Below are 14481 nucleotides of genomic sequence, written 5' to 3' on the forward strand. Positions count from 1 at the left end.
ATCTCTATTTCATCTACTTACCTTTCAGCAAAACATGAGTCAGAGAAAGGGTAGGCAAGGGACTCATGGTTTTTACATCACCAAAGATGTCCTAGAGAACCCAGAAATCTTAGTTGCTGATACTTTAACAAACCATGGAGATAAATCTCCAATCATTGCCACAGAACCTTAAACTCACATCTAATTCAGAAAGCATGCAAAAGGATACAATAATCTTTTGATATAAACCACAAGTCAAGCCACATGGGGTATACGTGGCCACAGATCCTCCACCTCCTAAGGAGGCATTATTAGCTCTGATCATTCAAAGGTCACTGAGGTCTTTTCTCCCTGACTTAAACTTAAGATAAAAAGAACACCCCTTATACTGAAGGGAACAGTTCTCCTACCATATCTGCGAGTTAGAAGAAAAACACTACTATGATTTCTGTCTATATTCTGAAAACAGAGACATGCATGAAAGAAGAATACTGTAACAATTTTGTGTCTACAGAGGATGCCTCAAACTCTGGATTAATGGGCGTGAGCCAAAGAGGATGCATTAACTGTGGGATGTCCCTGCTTTCCACAGATTCCCCGGAATGTACAAAATGCAATACACAGTGAGCAGAAATGAAGCTCACATGGACTCAGTGCATCCCATGGGCCTGAACCACATACACTACTTTCATTTAATCATCGTAAGAACTGCAGGAAGTATTATTCTGGATTTCCAGATCACTGAGACTCTGAGAAGTTAAAGCAGCAGTAGAGCTTACACAGCAAGTGTGCTAGGTTTGGTTTCAAATTCAGATCTAATGCCAAACGTTGCGTTAATATTTGATACACCGCATTTCTGGTCAGAAAACAAATACATGCAAAGAAAATTTAAAAATATGGCAAAAAATCATGTATATATGTCCTCTTCATGTTCCAGGTAAAACTAGTCTTTCCATTTACAGTGTTCCTACAACATATTAATTTGGCTTTTATAATGCTGTAAGTATTTGCATCTAACTGCTGGCAGAATACAGATTTCTCAATGACAAGAATTATGTTTGAAGCTCTATCAACAATACAGCAAATGTTGATTGAAGGAATAAATGAATACTTTAGTAGATGTAGTTTTAAGATTCTTATGACAAGACAAAATTATTTGTGAATTATACAAAAAAGCCTCTGAAAGATAATAATACTCAAGGAAATATATTCTCATCGTTTCTTATAAAACTCTCATTTTATTACTTACTTTTTTTTGCATGATTGGTGACTTTTTTTTTCACCAAAAATAAATTTTCTATAACCATGGAAAGATACTATGAAAGTCCATATCCATATCATGTGAACTTATTTTTATACATATTTGATGATACGGCAAGATTTTAAACAGATGCTCTTAATGCCCTACCCCATATGCTGTTGGCCTCTCTCTGAATCTCCTCTAGTTATGGAAACTAACTCTAGAAGCTGACAGTTTCTAGTTAAACTCCCTGTGTCTCTCTTCTTAGGTCCTTAGAGCTCTGGGCCCAGGAGAGATTGCTCAGGGAACCCCAGAATGACTGCAGGCACGACACTACATTGACAGGCTGGGGATGATGAAGAAATACTCCTGGAATAGGGCTGAAGCACATTCTACACTATTCCTCAGCAGGATCTGAACTCTAACTGCTTACTGGGATCACAACGTATACCCAGGGAAATGGAAAGCAATTAGAAGCACTACAAAGCCCTTCTATTTAGAGCTTCATGTGATGAGAATCCTTTGTTTTGTTCTTTAAGACAGTGATTTGTCATGAAAAATGGCTTTAGACTCCAAAGGTAGAAGTTGCATCTTTTCCTTTGTACATAATTTGAGAGGCCAGTGAAGTTGACTGGGCTTGCACCTACCCTTACTACATTATGGAAGCCATGTTCTCGTACATCAGGTCATAGGTTTGCTACACAATTTTGGGACAAATCACTGTCAACTATAACCAAGATCGTCCTTCTTAAAAAGATATGCTTTCGAAATAAAAATGTGGTCTTAACAAATAAGGTGCTAAGAATCTAGGACAATGACAAGCATTTAACCAATCTTCCAAAACTTATGTCAACAAAATACATTTTTCTTTTTAGATTAAAACTGATCTCCTGCAGTGTGATAACTTTTCATCCAAGAAAGGTTTAAAGTATTTCAAACACAAATGATTTAGCTTCCATTTTAGAAACCCCATTTTTCCTCATCAAATGTACATTAAAGCACATCTACTTCACTTGACAGGTAATTAGAATGAAGGCAAGTGACTGGTATGCCTAAAGCCCCACTGGGGAGACAGATCTTGAAACTAATTCTCTCCAGATTCCTGGGCCAATATTCCTCCCAACACATTAAACTCATCTTGCAAAGGAGTGAACACTGAACCTTCACCATTTCTCATCTGTTTAATCACTTTCATCCAATAAACACAAATGACTACAAAACACACTCATCCTGAGGCATTCCACCAAGGTAAGTACATTATCATTCAACAGCTTTTCTGGATTAGGTTCAGAGCCCTACCAAGGCATCGGAGGGAGGAGAATGCTCACATTAGTGAGCAGATGCTTTGGTCCGTTCATTCTGCCTGCTGAAAATCTCAGAGCGCAAAACCTTACCTCTGGCTCAGATTTACAACAGGAGAATGCATAAATCCTTATTGTTTTCTTCTTATTTCCTGTCACCTTTATTTGTCTCTACATTTACCACCATCTGGCCATGCTTGCTTTCTGGGCCATGCTTCCTGACTGCGTGATCATTTTTTATACTGGGAGAGTTTGTTGGGGATAAAATATGAGAATGGAACAGATTCAGAAGTACTACCCTTCTCAAATTAAATTAATTAAGCATGATTAACAAATATAAATGCCCCACCCAGCCACTGATCTGGCTGGTTTGTCCAGGAACTCTAGATCAGGGTAGAAAGCAAAGGGCTTACTTAACTGGACACCAGGAGATTAAAGAATGTAATGAGCTTAAGATTCTTGAGATGAATACACAAAATCATTCTACATTCTTTTTTAATCCTGGGATGGTACTAAGTGCCACTAACTTTGATTTCTTACCTTACATTACCCCCAGACAAGCTTTAAACAGGCAGCTCTGCGTATTTCAGATGTTCTAAAACTAAAGAGTGGTTCATGGGATCTGGAGTTAGAAAATCAGGGTTCCACCCTCACTGCTAAAACTTATTAACAGCATGACAATGAACAACTCATGTAACTTGTTAAGCCTTAGTCTCCTTAGCTACAGAATAAACAGAAGAACTGGCCCTGCCTACCTGACAGAATTTTTATGGACATCTGGAAAGATCATGTCTATAAAAATACTTTATAGTGTTACATATGTAACGCAGTAGAAATGTTTATTATCATGATAATATATAATTACATCATTAGAGGGGCTAACAGTTTTGTCCTATTTTTTTCCTTTTTCTGTTAACGTTTAAGTGAGTTAGTACATGATAGAGTAGTATCTGATATTTAATGTTCAATGAATGATAGCCCTTAACATTATTACTATAAGACCTAATTCCCAAAAGCCTTTATTATCTCTTGAAGAAGAGACCACCTGGGGATTAAGGGAATGCAACTATGGAAGTAAGAATGACTGCCTATTCAATATAAATGCTTACTTCCCACCCCCACTCTGAGGCAGTATAAAAGGGAAGAGTAGGAAGAGATAAATCTGGGAACCTTAATCTAAAAGAAGAATAGCTTAAAAGTGGAGGACTGGCACAGAGTACCCAAAAGAAATTTATTCCCTCACAATCTTTTTTTACCTGAAGCTGACTCAGAAGCTTAAATTTCTGTATTTCCTTCTCCTCTTTACTACTGATCTTCTGTGTAACCTTAAAGTGAACCATTTAACCACTTGGTGGTCTTCCCAGGTAAAAATGTGATAACCCCCACCTGTCCAAGATGGACTGATTACATGATCATAAGAATGTATCAAGATATAGCTTATTATAAGTTGCTCAAAAGAAGCAAACATGCTATCAAACCTCTAAACAACCAGGTATTTTCCTTATTTTTCATACTTTTTCTCCTTCTCTCCCTTTCACACATACACACATTTTGGCTGTAGTAATAATAATAATAATGTGGGAAGGGTTCGAGTATTAACAGTCACCAGATTAAATTTGTTAGATAGGAAATGGAAATTTTCTTGACTTCATAGAGGTTAGAACAGATCACAGTAAGGGTTTCTTAAGAAAGCTTCCTCAGGTTAATCATTACCAACTCATATATCACTCCTCTCCTCTTTAACACATGTGGAAATATTTTATTGGCCTGTGAGATATAGTGAAATAATACAAACACTTTTATGTTAGGAATGTTAGTACTCCATTTGTTCTATTCTTTCTCTCCTGTGAAAAGAAAATAATCTATTCAGCATGTTTGAAATTGTTAAGTGATTAAAATCTTATTAGAAAATTGTTTCTTCTAAAAGTTAAATGGAGTCTCTAAAGTATGTAATGCTTTTAAGAACTTAGAAGCTCACTGACAGATAGCAGATAAGGTATAGGTTAGGCTATAAATGTGAGTTATCATACAAATGTAAAGTACTTAGACATATACACACACAATTATTTTTTTCATGGTAGAGGATGTGAAAATTAAATATACCAAGAAGAAAATCTATTTCCTTGAGTGAGGTAGGAAGCTAAATAGGTCATGCAGATAGAAACAAAAATTCTATGAGGAAAAAGAAAAGTAAACATGGTAAGATTATATAATACAATTGGAAAAATGATTTATCTTTCACTATTTTTCCATATGATCTTCCTATGAACTTTTCTTGGTGAGAAATAGAATTCAAAAATACCCCATATTTCAGGTTCACACAAACTCTAAGGTTGAAGGATGGGCTTTGTAAAAAGATTTCAACTTCTAATGACTATTAAGTTTGGGCTGTAAATACTGAAGAGCACTGCCTACTTTGTTGCCTACTGAGCAGGAAAAAAGATGGAAAGAAAGAGCAAGAGTAATGAAATACACATAATGGAATATCCATAAAAACAGAAATTCAAATTAACAAAATGAGATCTTTTTTAAAATAAGAAAAAATGTAATTAATATTTTCTACTAAAAACAACAAAATATAAACTAATAGACTCCAGTTAAGAGATTACTTTAAATTAGAAGAAACAAAACTTATGATAGTATTTGCTGAATCTTAAGAATGGAAAAAGGACACATGCATGCCCCAATACAGACTAGAAAGAGGAGAAGAAAACACACTATAGGAGACTTCCAGATTAGTCATCTTCCATCCAGATGTTGATAGCAGGCAGTCTGGTATAATGAAAGATGTGCATTAAGTTTTATGGACTTAAAATATGAATGTTTGAAGCTGTGTATTATGAATAACCAGCAGTTATTTATCACAGGTGTCTTTCATTTAAGTGTCTAATCCTCTAACCTCAAGACATTAAAATGTCGTATCAATTTCTTCAGGGAGTTGGCCATCTGTTTTGCATCACAGAGAAGCAATCTAAATCGAGCCCTCATTTACTTTATTTTATTCTTCCTACTTTCCAGGATTAATACTCGATTGCAAGCAAAAGCTGTATGACAACATACCTCTATTATGTACAGTTTGTAATAAGCAAAGCACACAATGACAACCATAAATATTAAGGAATATCAGGTTCTTAGGCGCCTATCACTTGATCTTACTGTGAGAAGACAGAGTATTTGGAGAATTAAATGCCTTATTAAAATCTGAAAACCTTGGGGTGCCTGGATGGCTCAGTCAGTTAAGCATTCTACTCTTGATTTCGGCTGAGGTCATGCTCATGATTCAGGAGTTGGAGCCCTACATGGGGCTCTGTGCTGGCAGCATGGAACCTGCTTGGGATTGTGTCTCCCTCTTTTTGCCCCTCCCCTACTTGCACGCTCTCGCTCTCTCTCTCTCTCTCAAAATGAAATAAACTTTAAAAAAATGAAAACCTTAATCAGCATGGTTTATGCTAGTTATCTATGAATGGACTATGACAGTCATTTCAACTAGGAACACACTGCCCTTAGCCACTACCCATCAATGAGAGTTGGCTTTGTGATGTTTTATAGGAATACAAAAAAACACAACAAAACTTTACTTTGTCATATGTAAATGCCCAGAAAAGGTCAGAACAAACAAAAGAAACAGAGAATACATTTTAAGTTAGGTTGATAAAATAGATCTTCCCATAGGGTATCACTGCACTGCATTATTTGAAAGTATGGTGTTGGCTGCGTTACAATTCTGTTCCATCACCACACTTAGGATGGTGGACACAGAACTGTCGTGGCACATACACCCAGAAGACAAACAAACATGCTGGGTACTGTCCTGACAGACCTTTATAGAGCTGATAAAGGTGAGGAAAGATGAAAACACATATTAGAGGGAAGGAGGAGAGGTCCAAATATTAAAAATGTAATCCAGGAAGTTGGAGTCTATCAAGGACTAGGATTCAGATCAAATTCACCAAGAGTGTGGAACTGTTTAAAGTGGAGTTTCTTAGCAAACCCTTATTTAATCTAATAGGTCATTGGGCCCTAATCATTATTTTTAGTAATTATTTTGACCAACTCACTCTTCTCAAATTATCACTAAATAAGTCATCATTATCTCAAGTGACTTCAAAGGAAAATATCAAGAGTCCTAAATACAAATGGTTTACCAAGTAATTTGAATTTTACATAATTTGTATTTTTGGTGAATAATTTAACCAATAATTTGGTTAATTTAACCAATAGGTTGTGGTGGAGAATTTTCTAAGATTTAGCAGGTTTTCACCCAACAACTAGTTTCTCTGCAAAACTCATGACTTATCTCTAACCCACGTTCTATTACCTAGGATCTTAAAAGTGTATTCTGTGGAAGACTAGAATACTCCTGCACAGCCGTTGTCACAATTTGAAACTCTATATTAAAATGTAAGTTTATTTACTCCAGCCTACATACTGTATGAGGCCAAGAACCATGTCTATCTTCTTAATTCCTGTGTGTCTTGTATAAAATAGGTCATAAAAAATGGGTTTAATGTTGACTGAATGAAACATGGTACAACCTATTCATCCTGCTCCATCCCCAAACCCGTTCAGCTTTGGGGCTTAACCTGAAAACTAGACAATAAGATACACTGGTGTCTTCCCCATTTCTCTGTTCCCACTCTGGTGGTAATAAACATCTTCTATTAATGTTCTCAGCACACTGCATTGTAACTGACTGCCCCAAAAGGAAAGGAACTAGTTATCTGAGTGCCCGTTAATCCCGGGCAAGGCCAGGTGTTTGCCTTTTGTTTCACTTTCTAACAGCATCAAGTAATGGCTTATGAAAATGATACATTCATTAGCTCAGAATATAAGGAAGTACCAGATGATGTATAAGAAAAATTTCTGAAATCAAATAAAGCCAATAAAATAAAACAAAATAGATCACCTCCTTCTAAACCACACATTGATAGGATTAAAAACTGTAAAGTATCTTCTAAAAGGAGGATCCTACAAAACTAATATAACAAATCACCAAAAGTCCTATTCTTTTTTTTTCCCATGAAAAATAATTCCTTCACAATCTTTTCAGTAAAAAGCCAGGAAAGAAATACATACATGATGGTGTTAATGCCTGAGAGCTGTTGGAACATTTGCAGACCACAACCCACAATTAAAGCTCGGCGAGTTGGGGGATAACTCAGCATTCTGCAGATCACAGGTCCAGCTTTTTTAAAAAAGAAAGAAAAAGAAGGACACATCTATTATTTTCATGTCCCACAGTCACTGTTCCCATTAGGATCAACTTCCCCAAATCTCTGTGAATAACTGAGCATTGTAAAATGGAATATACATAGGTTTACAGAAATCTGGGCACGATATATTTTCTAAAACAGACTCGGCATATATTTGAGTTTAAACTGTAAAAGCAACAAGAAACAATTCAGGTTAAAGCAATTTACCAGTTCTAGGAAGACTTACATAATTGGAACTGTCAGAAATTATTCTTCCTTAAATCCCTACAAACTGCATTAACTACTCTTCATTTTTCCACTTCCTTGGCAATTAATTATTATTTAAAATCCATTCAATGTGGGACTACTTACAAAGTTACTGGCAAATTGCTTTAATCAACCAAAAGAATGGCATTCATTAAAAACAATTAAACAAGGAACAGAATTCATTCCAATTTATTTGACTTAAGTAACAAAATTCTTTCCAATCTATTCAATTAAAGTTAAGAAATTTGGGCAAGGTATCAGACTTGGTTATGCTTTATATGGTTTATACTATTAATAAATGTTACCCAAAAGATAATAAAAGAAAAAAAATAATGTCCATTTTAGGATATATAATTTCTAGATTTTGAATAGTTCCCTAAGTGGCATTCAGTGATCTTTTTAAAATATAAATGGGTTTTCAAAATGGCACAGATGCCTTGGTCTCTAATCAGAAGAGCTGTAGATATGAGCCTCAGAGGCCTTATGTAAGGTAACTAGCCTTACTGACGTAGTACTGTCTGGGCATAATTACTAAAAGTATCCCTTCTAGTCCCAGAAGTACTTCAAGTACACCTTTACCTCAGGTTTAAGAGGCATCCTATAGAGTGCCCTGATGGGGCGGGCCAGAGTTGACTCCCAGGACCTATGCTATTCCCACTGTTAGAAGAGATGGCCTAGGATCACTGGAATGTTAACTGCTTAATTAGAGGCAATCTTACTGGAGGCCAAGTTTCATTAGTAAACTCTAAACCAAGTCAAGTTCAAAATCCAAGGAAATTTTACCATTTCAAGAACCTTTAGGAAATCTAATATTCCAGTTCACAAAAATGGAATAAAATATGCTGTTGTCTTGGCAATAAAAGCTAATATGGGATGTTGAGCCAGGGTATTAATTAGAACTGAGCATTAACGGAGTGAGAATATTCATTCATCTTTGCATGGATGTGATTAAAATCACATGAAAAAAACTGATTTCCTGCAAATGATTTTGTCCTGAAATGGTAAGACAGGATACAGACAGTATCCTTAATGCAGCGACAGCCCATTTAGAAAGGAGGGTGAAAGTATTGTAAATGTCAACCGTTTTAGTTTCAGGTAAAGCAGTATTAAAACTCAGTGTATCAGAAAGGCTATGTGAAATAGGTAGATTTCCAAAGCTTTACTGTGATAATCATGAAATATATCTGGATCAGTTGTCTGAAAGGTAGCAGGTTTGCCTGCAAATTGAGCTATCTATAAATGAGCCACAACCTGAAAAACATACACAGCATCATAAAAAGATACACCCATTTCCATAAATAAAAAAAAATTAAGTGAAAAAGATTATCATTTACATTGTATACTGTGGAAAATTTAAAACAACAACGACAACAAAACAGAAACAAATAAAATCCCTTTTTTATCTTTTAGCACTGAGCCTCCACAGACTAAAAACTGGTGCTTTGTAAGGAATCTATTATGATCTGTGGGCAGCTGGCATCTACTTTCACTATTAAACTGTTCCATGATTCGATGGGCAGATGATTTTAGGGGACAGAGAAATAAAGAGAAAATAAGGACAAATTAGGTTTAAAGTTTGACTTGTCTAAATAACAAGATATGTACTATTGTACAAATGTCACATATTTATCTTCCAGTTTTTATAATTCTGACTTTTTAACTTTTTCTTGGTTTTGATTTCCTGCTAAAAATAAACAATAGCCATTCTGTTATTAGACTGGCTTTAATATACAGATAAATTCTGGTCACAGTAGTCCACATCTGATTATGCATAAATAAAAGGAAAGCTTTTCCTTTCATTAAAATTATAAGCCCAGCTTCATTAGGCAGTAAAATTGACTTAAATGAAAACTATCATTAATATTTTTTTATCACAGAAGATATGAAGCAGAAGAAAAAAATCAAACATATTAATTGGTTGACTGTTCATAAGTGAAAATTTAAAATGTCATGCTCTACTTCCTACACTTTATTTTTGTAATTAAAACCATTTAGTGTATGCAAACATTTCACACTTAATTTTTTTTTTTTTTTTTTATTTACTTCTAGGAGAGAGAGAGAGAGACAGCGTGAGCAGGGGAGGGTCAGAGAGAGAGGGAGTCACAGACTGAAACAGGCTCCAGGCTCTGAGCTGGCAGTCAGCACAGAGCCCGACGGGGGGCCCGAACCCACGAACCGCGAGATCATGACCCAAGCGAAAGTCGGACGCTCAACCGACTAAGCCACCCAGGCGCCCCTCACACTTAATTTTTAAAAAGCATTTGTCTTTGAGACACAAATTCCCACACAAGAAAACATACTGAACTCAAAATATAACGTGTACTAAAATAACAGATGAAAGGACCAAGCATGGGTTCATCTCTTCCTCCACTCTCAACATCTCATGCCAACTAACACTCACAACGGCTGGCCAGGTGTGGGTTCTCCAGCAGCCAAGGATGAGATGGACAGCCCCCTAAGTGTAGCCATTCCTGGTAACAGCTGTCTGTGAGTCAAGGCTACAGATGCGTCTCCAGGTGCAATTAAAAATGCACTAGAACACACTGCGAATAAAATCCCAGCTCTTGATTTCCACTTCCAGCCAAGATGGAAGTAATAGTTAACAGATTTACCTCCAATTTGAAACCAATTAAAAACCATGAAAAATGTACCAGATGATAGTTCTCATAATAATGGGTAATAGGCAGTGAAGGATAGTGACCCCTGAGATTCAGGAAACAAAAGAAGTCAGCCCGACAAAAATTGCCCAAGCTTAATGCCTCAAAAAAAGCTTCCGGGATGCAATACAAGGAGGGGAAGTTAGGCAGACCCTGGTGGTCTCCCTGAATCAAAAAGATGCAGCTCGAAATCCAGGGATGCCAAAGTGGCTAGAGGTGCCAGAGTAGAGTGCCAGGGTGGAAGAGAGTCACAAAGAGGGGACACCGGAGATCTGCAGCCCCCTCGGGTGTTCCACTGAGTGGGTATGTGTGAGGAAAGTACTCAAGGCAGGGGAGAGAGCTGCAGGAAAGAATGAAAGAAATCCATTCCAGGACTTGTTTGTACCAATCAGAGGGAGAGATCTAGAGTGTAAGGAAGAGTAATCAAAAGTACCAGGTTAAACACTGTTTGGGTACCATCCAAAAGAGCTTAAATATCAAGACCCCGTTGCTTCTAAGCAATGGAACAGCATCCCAGTACAAAATTCAGCAGTAATATAAAATTTATAATGTCTAGCATATAATAAAAAATTATCTGACATGCAAAAAGGCGGTATAGTACAACCTGTAACAGTAAAGGGACTAATTTATCAAGAGGACATAACAATCTTAAATGTCAATGCACCTAATAAAAGCTTCAAAACATTTGAAACAAAAAGTGATACAACAGCAAAGGGAAGTAGAAAAACCCGTGATTATACTCAAATATTTCATCACCCTCTTTTCAATAACTCATACAATTAAGTAGGCTGAAAATTAGCAAAGATACCGAAGACTTCAACAACATGATCAACAAACTTGACCTGACATTTAAACAACATTCTACTGACCAAGAACAGAATACACATTCTTTCCAACAGTAAATGAATGGTAAATGTCTTGAAATATTTACCGAGACAGATTATATTCTCAGCTCTAAAACCAGTCTCCATTAATTTAAAGGGATTTAAGTCATAAAAAGAATGCTCTTGGACCATAATGAAGTTAATAATGAAATTAATAACTGGAAAATAACTGGGAAATTCCCTCCATGTTGGAAACTAAACAATACATTTCCATGGGTCAAAGAAACAATGGGAAATTAGAAAGTATTTGCACTGAAAGTATATGAAAACACAGCAAATGAAACTTTGTGGAATGGAGTTAATGTAAAACAGAGGGAAATTTTATAGCAATGACCTTGGCTTCCACTTTACAAAACCAGGAAAAGAGAGACAAATAAAACCCAAAATATAAGATGAAAAAAATAGTAAAGTGTAGAATAGAAATCCAGGAAATAGATAAAAAGACAGTGGAGGGTAAAAAAAATCAATGAAACCAAAAGCCAGTTAGTTCTCTGTAATATAAATAATATTGATAAATTTTGAGCCACACTCTGGTAGGCTGAATAATAGCCCCTCAAAAGATATGCACATGAACTAATCCTTGAAAACTGTTACATGTTACCTTAGATGGCAATAAAATAACTCTGCAGATGTAATTAAGTTAAAGATTCTGACATGGCAAAGGGAGAATCAGGATAGGATGGGAGAAAAGCAATGTGGCCATGAACACAGATACAGTACTGATGAAGCCATAAGCCACGAAATGCCGGTTCCACAAGAAAATGGGAAAAGCAAAAAACCAATTGTTCCCTTAAAGCCTCTGGAGGGAGTATGACCCTGCCAACACCTTGAATTTAACCCAGTGAAATAAATCTCAAATGTGTGGCCACTAGACAGTGAGAATAAATTTTTTTCCATTTTAAGCTACCAAGTTTGTAGTGATTTTTTACATCAGCCATAGGAAGCTAATACATAGATCAATCAGGAAAAAAAACAAAGAGAAGATACAAGTTACTAATATCATGAGTAAGAGAAATGTAATTGATACAGATTCTACAGATATTTAAAAGATAATAAAGGAATATTAGGAAAAACTTTGTGGCATCAAATTCAACATCTTAGATGTAATAGGCACATTCTCTAAAAGACAGAATCTTCCAGGGGCGCCTGGGTGGCTTGGTTGGTTAAGCGTCCGACTTTTGCTCAGGTCATGATCTCGCGGTTCATGGGTTCGAGCCCCGCATCGGGCTCTGTGCTGACTGCCAGCTCGGAGCCTGGAGCCTGTTTCAGTCTGTGACTCCCTCTCTCTCTGACCCTCCCCTGCTCACGCTGTCTCTCTCTCTCTCCTAGAAATAAATAAAAATATTTAAAAAAAAAAATAAAAAAAATAAAAGACAGAATCTTCCAAACTTAACTAAGAAAATAGTCTGAATATACTATAAGCTACTTAAACATACTAAGTTCAAAGTTAAAAACTTTTTTCCAAGTCTCATTGCTTTGACAGAAAGTGGATCAGGGGCACCCGGGTAGCTCAGTTAAGTGTGCAACTCTTGATTTCAGCTCAGGTCATGATCTCACGAATTTGTGAGACCAAGCCCCACGCTGGGCTCTGCGCTTACAGAGGCAGAGCCAGCTTGGGATTCTCTCTCTTAATAAACATTAAAAAAAATTTTTTTAAAGAAAGCAGATCAGCAGTTGTTTGTACAGGGAAGAGTTAAAAAGGAGCACGAAAGAAAGTTTTTGAGGGGCAAGGATATGGTCACGTCTTGACAGTGGTGAGGGTTCCGCAGTGTACACACCTGTCAAAACGTACCAACATATAAGCCTTCATTATTTACCATTTATTATATGTAAATTATACCTCACTAGATCTACTAAAACGTAACATACACACACAAACACACACACACCACTTTACAAATAAACTATGTCAAAAGGGCTGACATGGTGAAATCGTTGCTAAGGAAAATATTCAAGCTTTCAAAGACCACAACCTTCACTTAAATAAGGGCATAAAGGAATTATTAATTGGAAGCAACAACAATATTTGAATAAACTGGACTGATGAAGACAGCTGCTAGATTATCAAGTGAGAACTGTCGAGGATGCAGGACCCCTGGAATCTCTTCAAGATTTCCCTTGCTCTTATTCTTCCCTTTCCTTTTGTTTCATTTATTTGTAGACTTTGCCACGTACTACAGAAAACTTAAAGGATAAGAAGGAGAACACAATATGACTAATGAATTACAAGATGCAAACTGTAGGCGGCTTCCCCACTGCTGACAGTCTTCACAGACTAAATTACTTGTTATAAGGAAAGATGCTCTGTGGAGAAAAGTAGGGCCCTCCCTGGGAGCAAAAGAATCACTGCTCAGCTTCCAAGACTACCCTCCCTGTTCCCCAATTTGGGGCTCCATGACTGGGCTGCAATCAAGCTCAGCAAGAACCCAACACCACAGTCCTCTCCTGGCACAACTAGAGGACACAGTTCTCACGCTCCACAGGACCTCGGGAAGGTAGGTGTGCCAGCCGCAGTGACACCAACAGATCAATGAGGATTTCAAGACGTCTGCTCAAATCTCAATGGGTTCTTTAATATTTCAACAGCTCTTCATGAACCAATTTTCATCATCAGAAGAGCCATAAGTAGGTGAGAGCATTTGGTGTCAATGAGCAAAGGAGCACAGAGGGATCACATGACTTTCCCAAGGTCACAAACCAATAAGTGTGTAGAGCTATGACTTGAGCTACCTTCTGGTTCATTCATAAGTGACAAGAAGTTTCATATGCATCCTTAAGCTTATTTTCCTTAGCATAAAAAAAAAGTCAATAACTGTGCACAGTTTAACAAAACACAGAATTGAAGCACTTTCATGCTACAGTAATAAACATGCTCCGTGCTCATGACTGATCCCCTAACCTCCTCTTTTTCTCTTTTTCATGGCCTCACTTGCCACAGTCCCCCGCCTTAACCGATTTCAG

At 36.8% G+C, this 14481-nt stretch overlaps 1 protein-coding gene across 1 annotated transcript in view; it reads right to left on the reverse strand.

Moving 5' to 3' along the window:
• The window catches only part of SLC2A13 (solute carrier family 2 member 13), a 362746-nt gene that overhangs the window by 199804 nt on the left and 148461 nt on the right, over positions 1-14481 (reverse strand). The window contains exon 5 of the mRNA XM_077753652.1: positions 7597-7705. Within this exon, the coding sequence (XP_077609778.1) occupies positions 7597-7705 (109 nt within the window). The remainder of the gene's footprint in view (positions 1-7596; positions 7706-14481) is intronic.

The sequence above is a fragment of the Crocuta crocuta genome, unplaced genomic scaffold, assembly GCF_008692635.1.
Source record: "Crocuta crocuta isolate KB4526 unplaced genomic scaffold, BGI_CrCroc_1.0 scaffold30, whole genome shotgun sequence".
NCBI classification, from domain to species: Eukaryota; Metazoa; Chordata; class Mammalia; order Carnivora; family Hyaenidae; genus Crocuta; species Crocuta crocuta.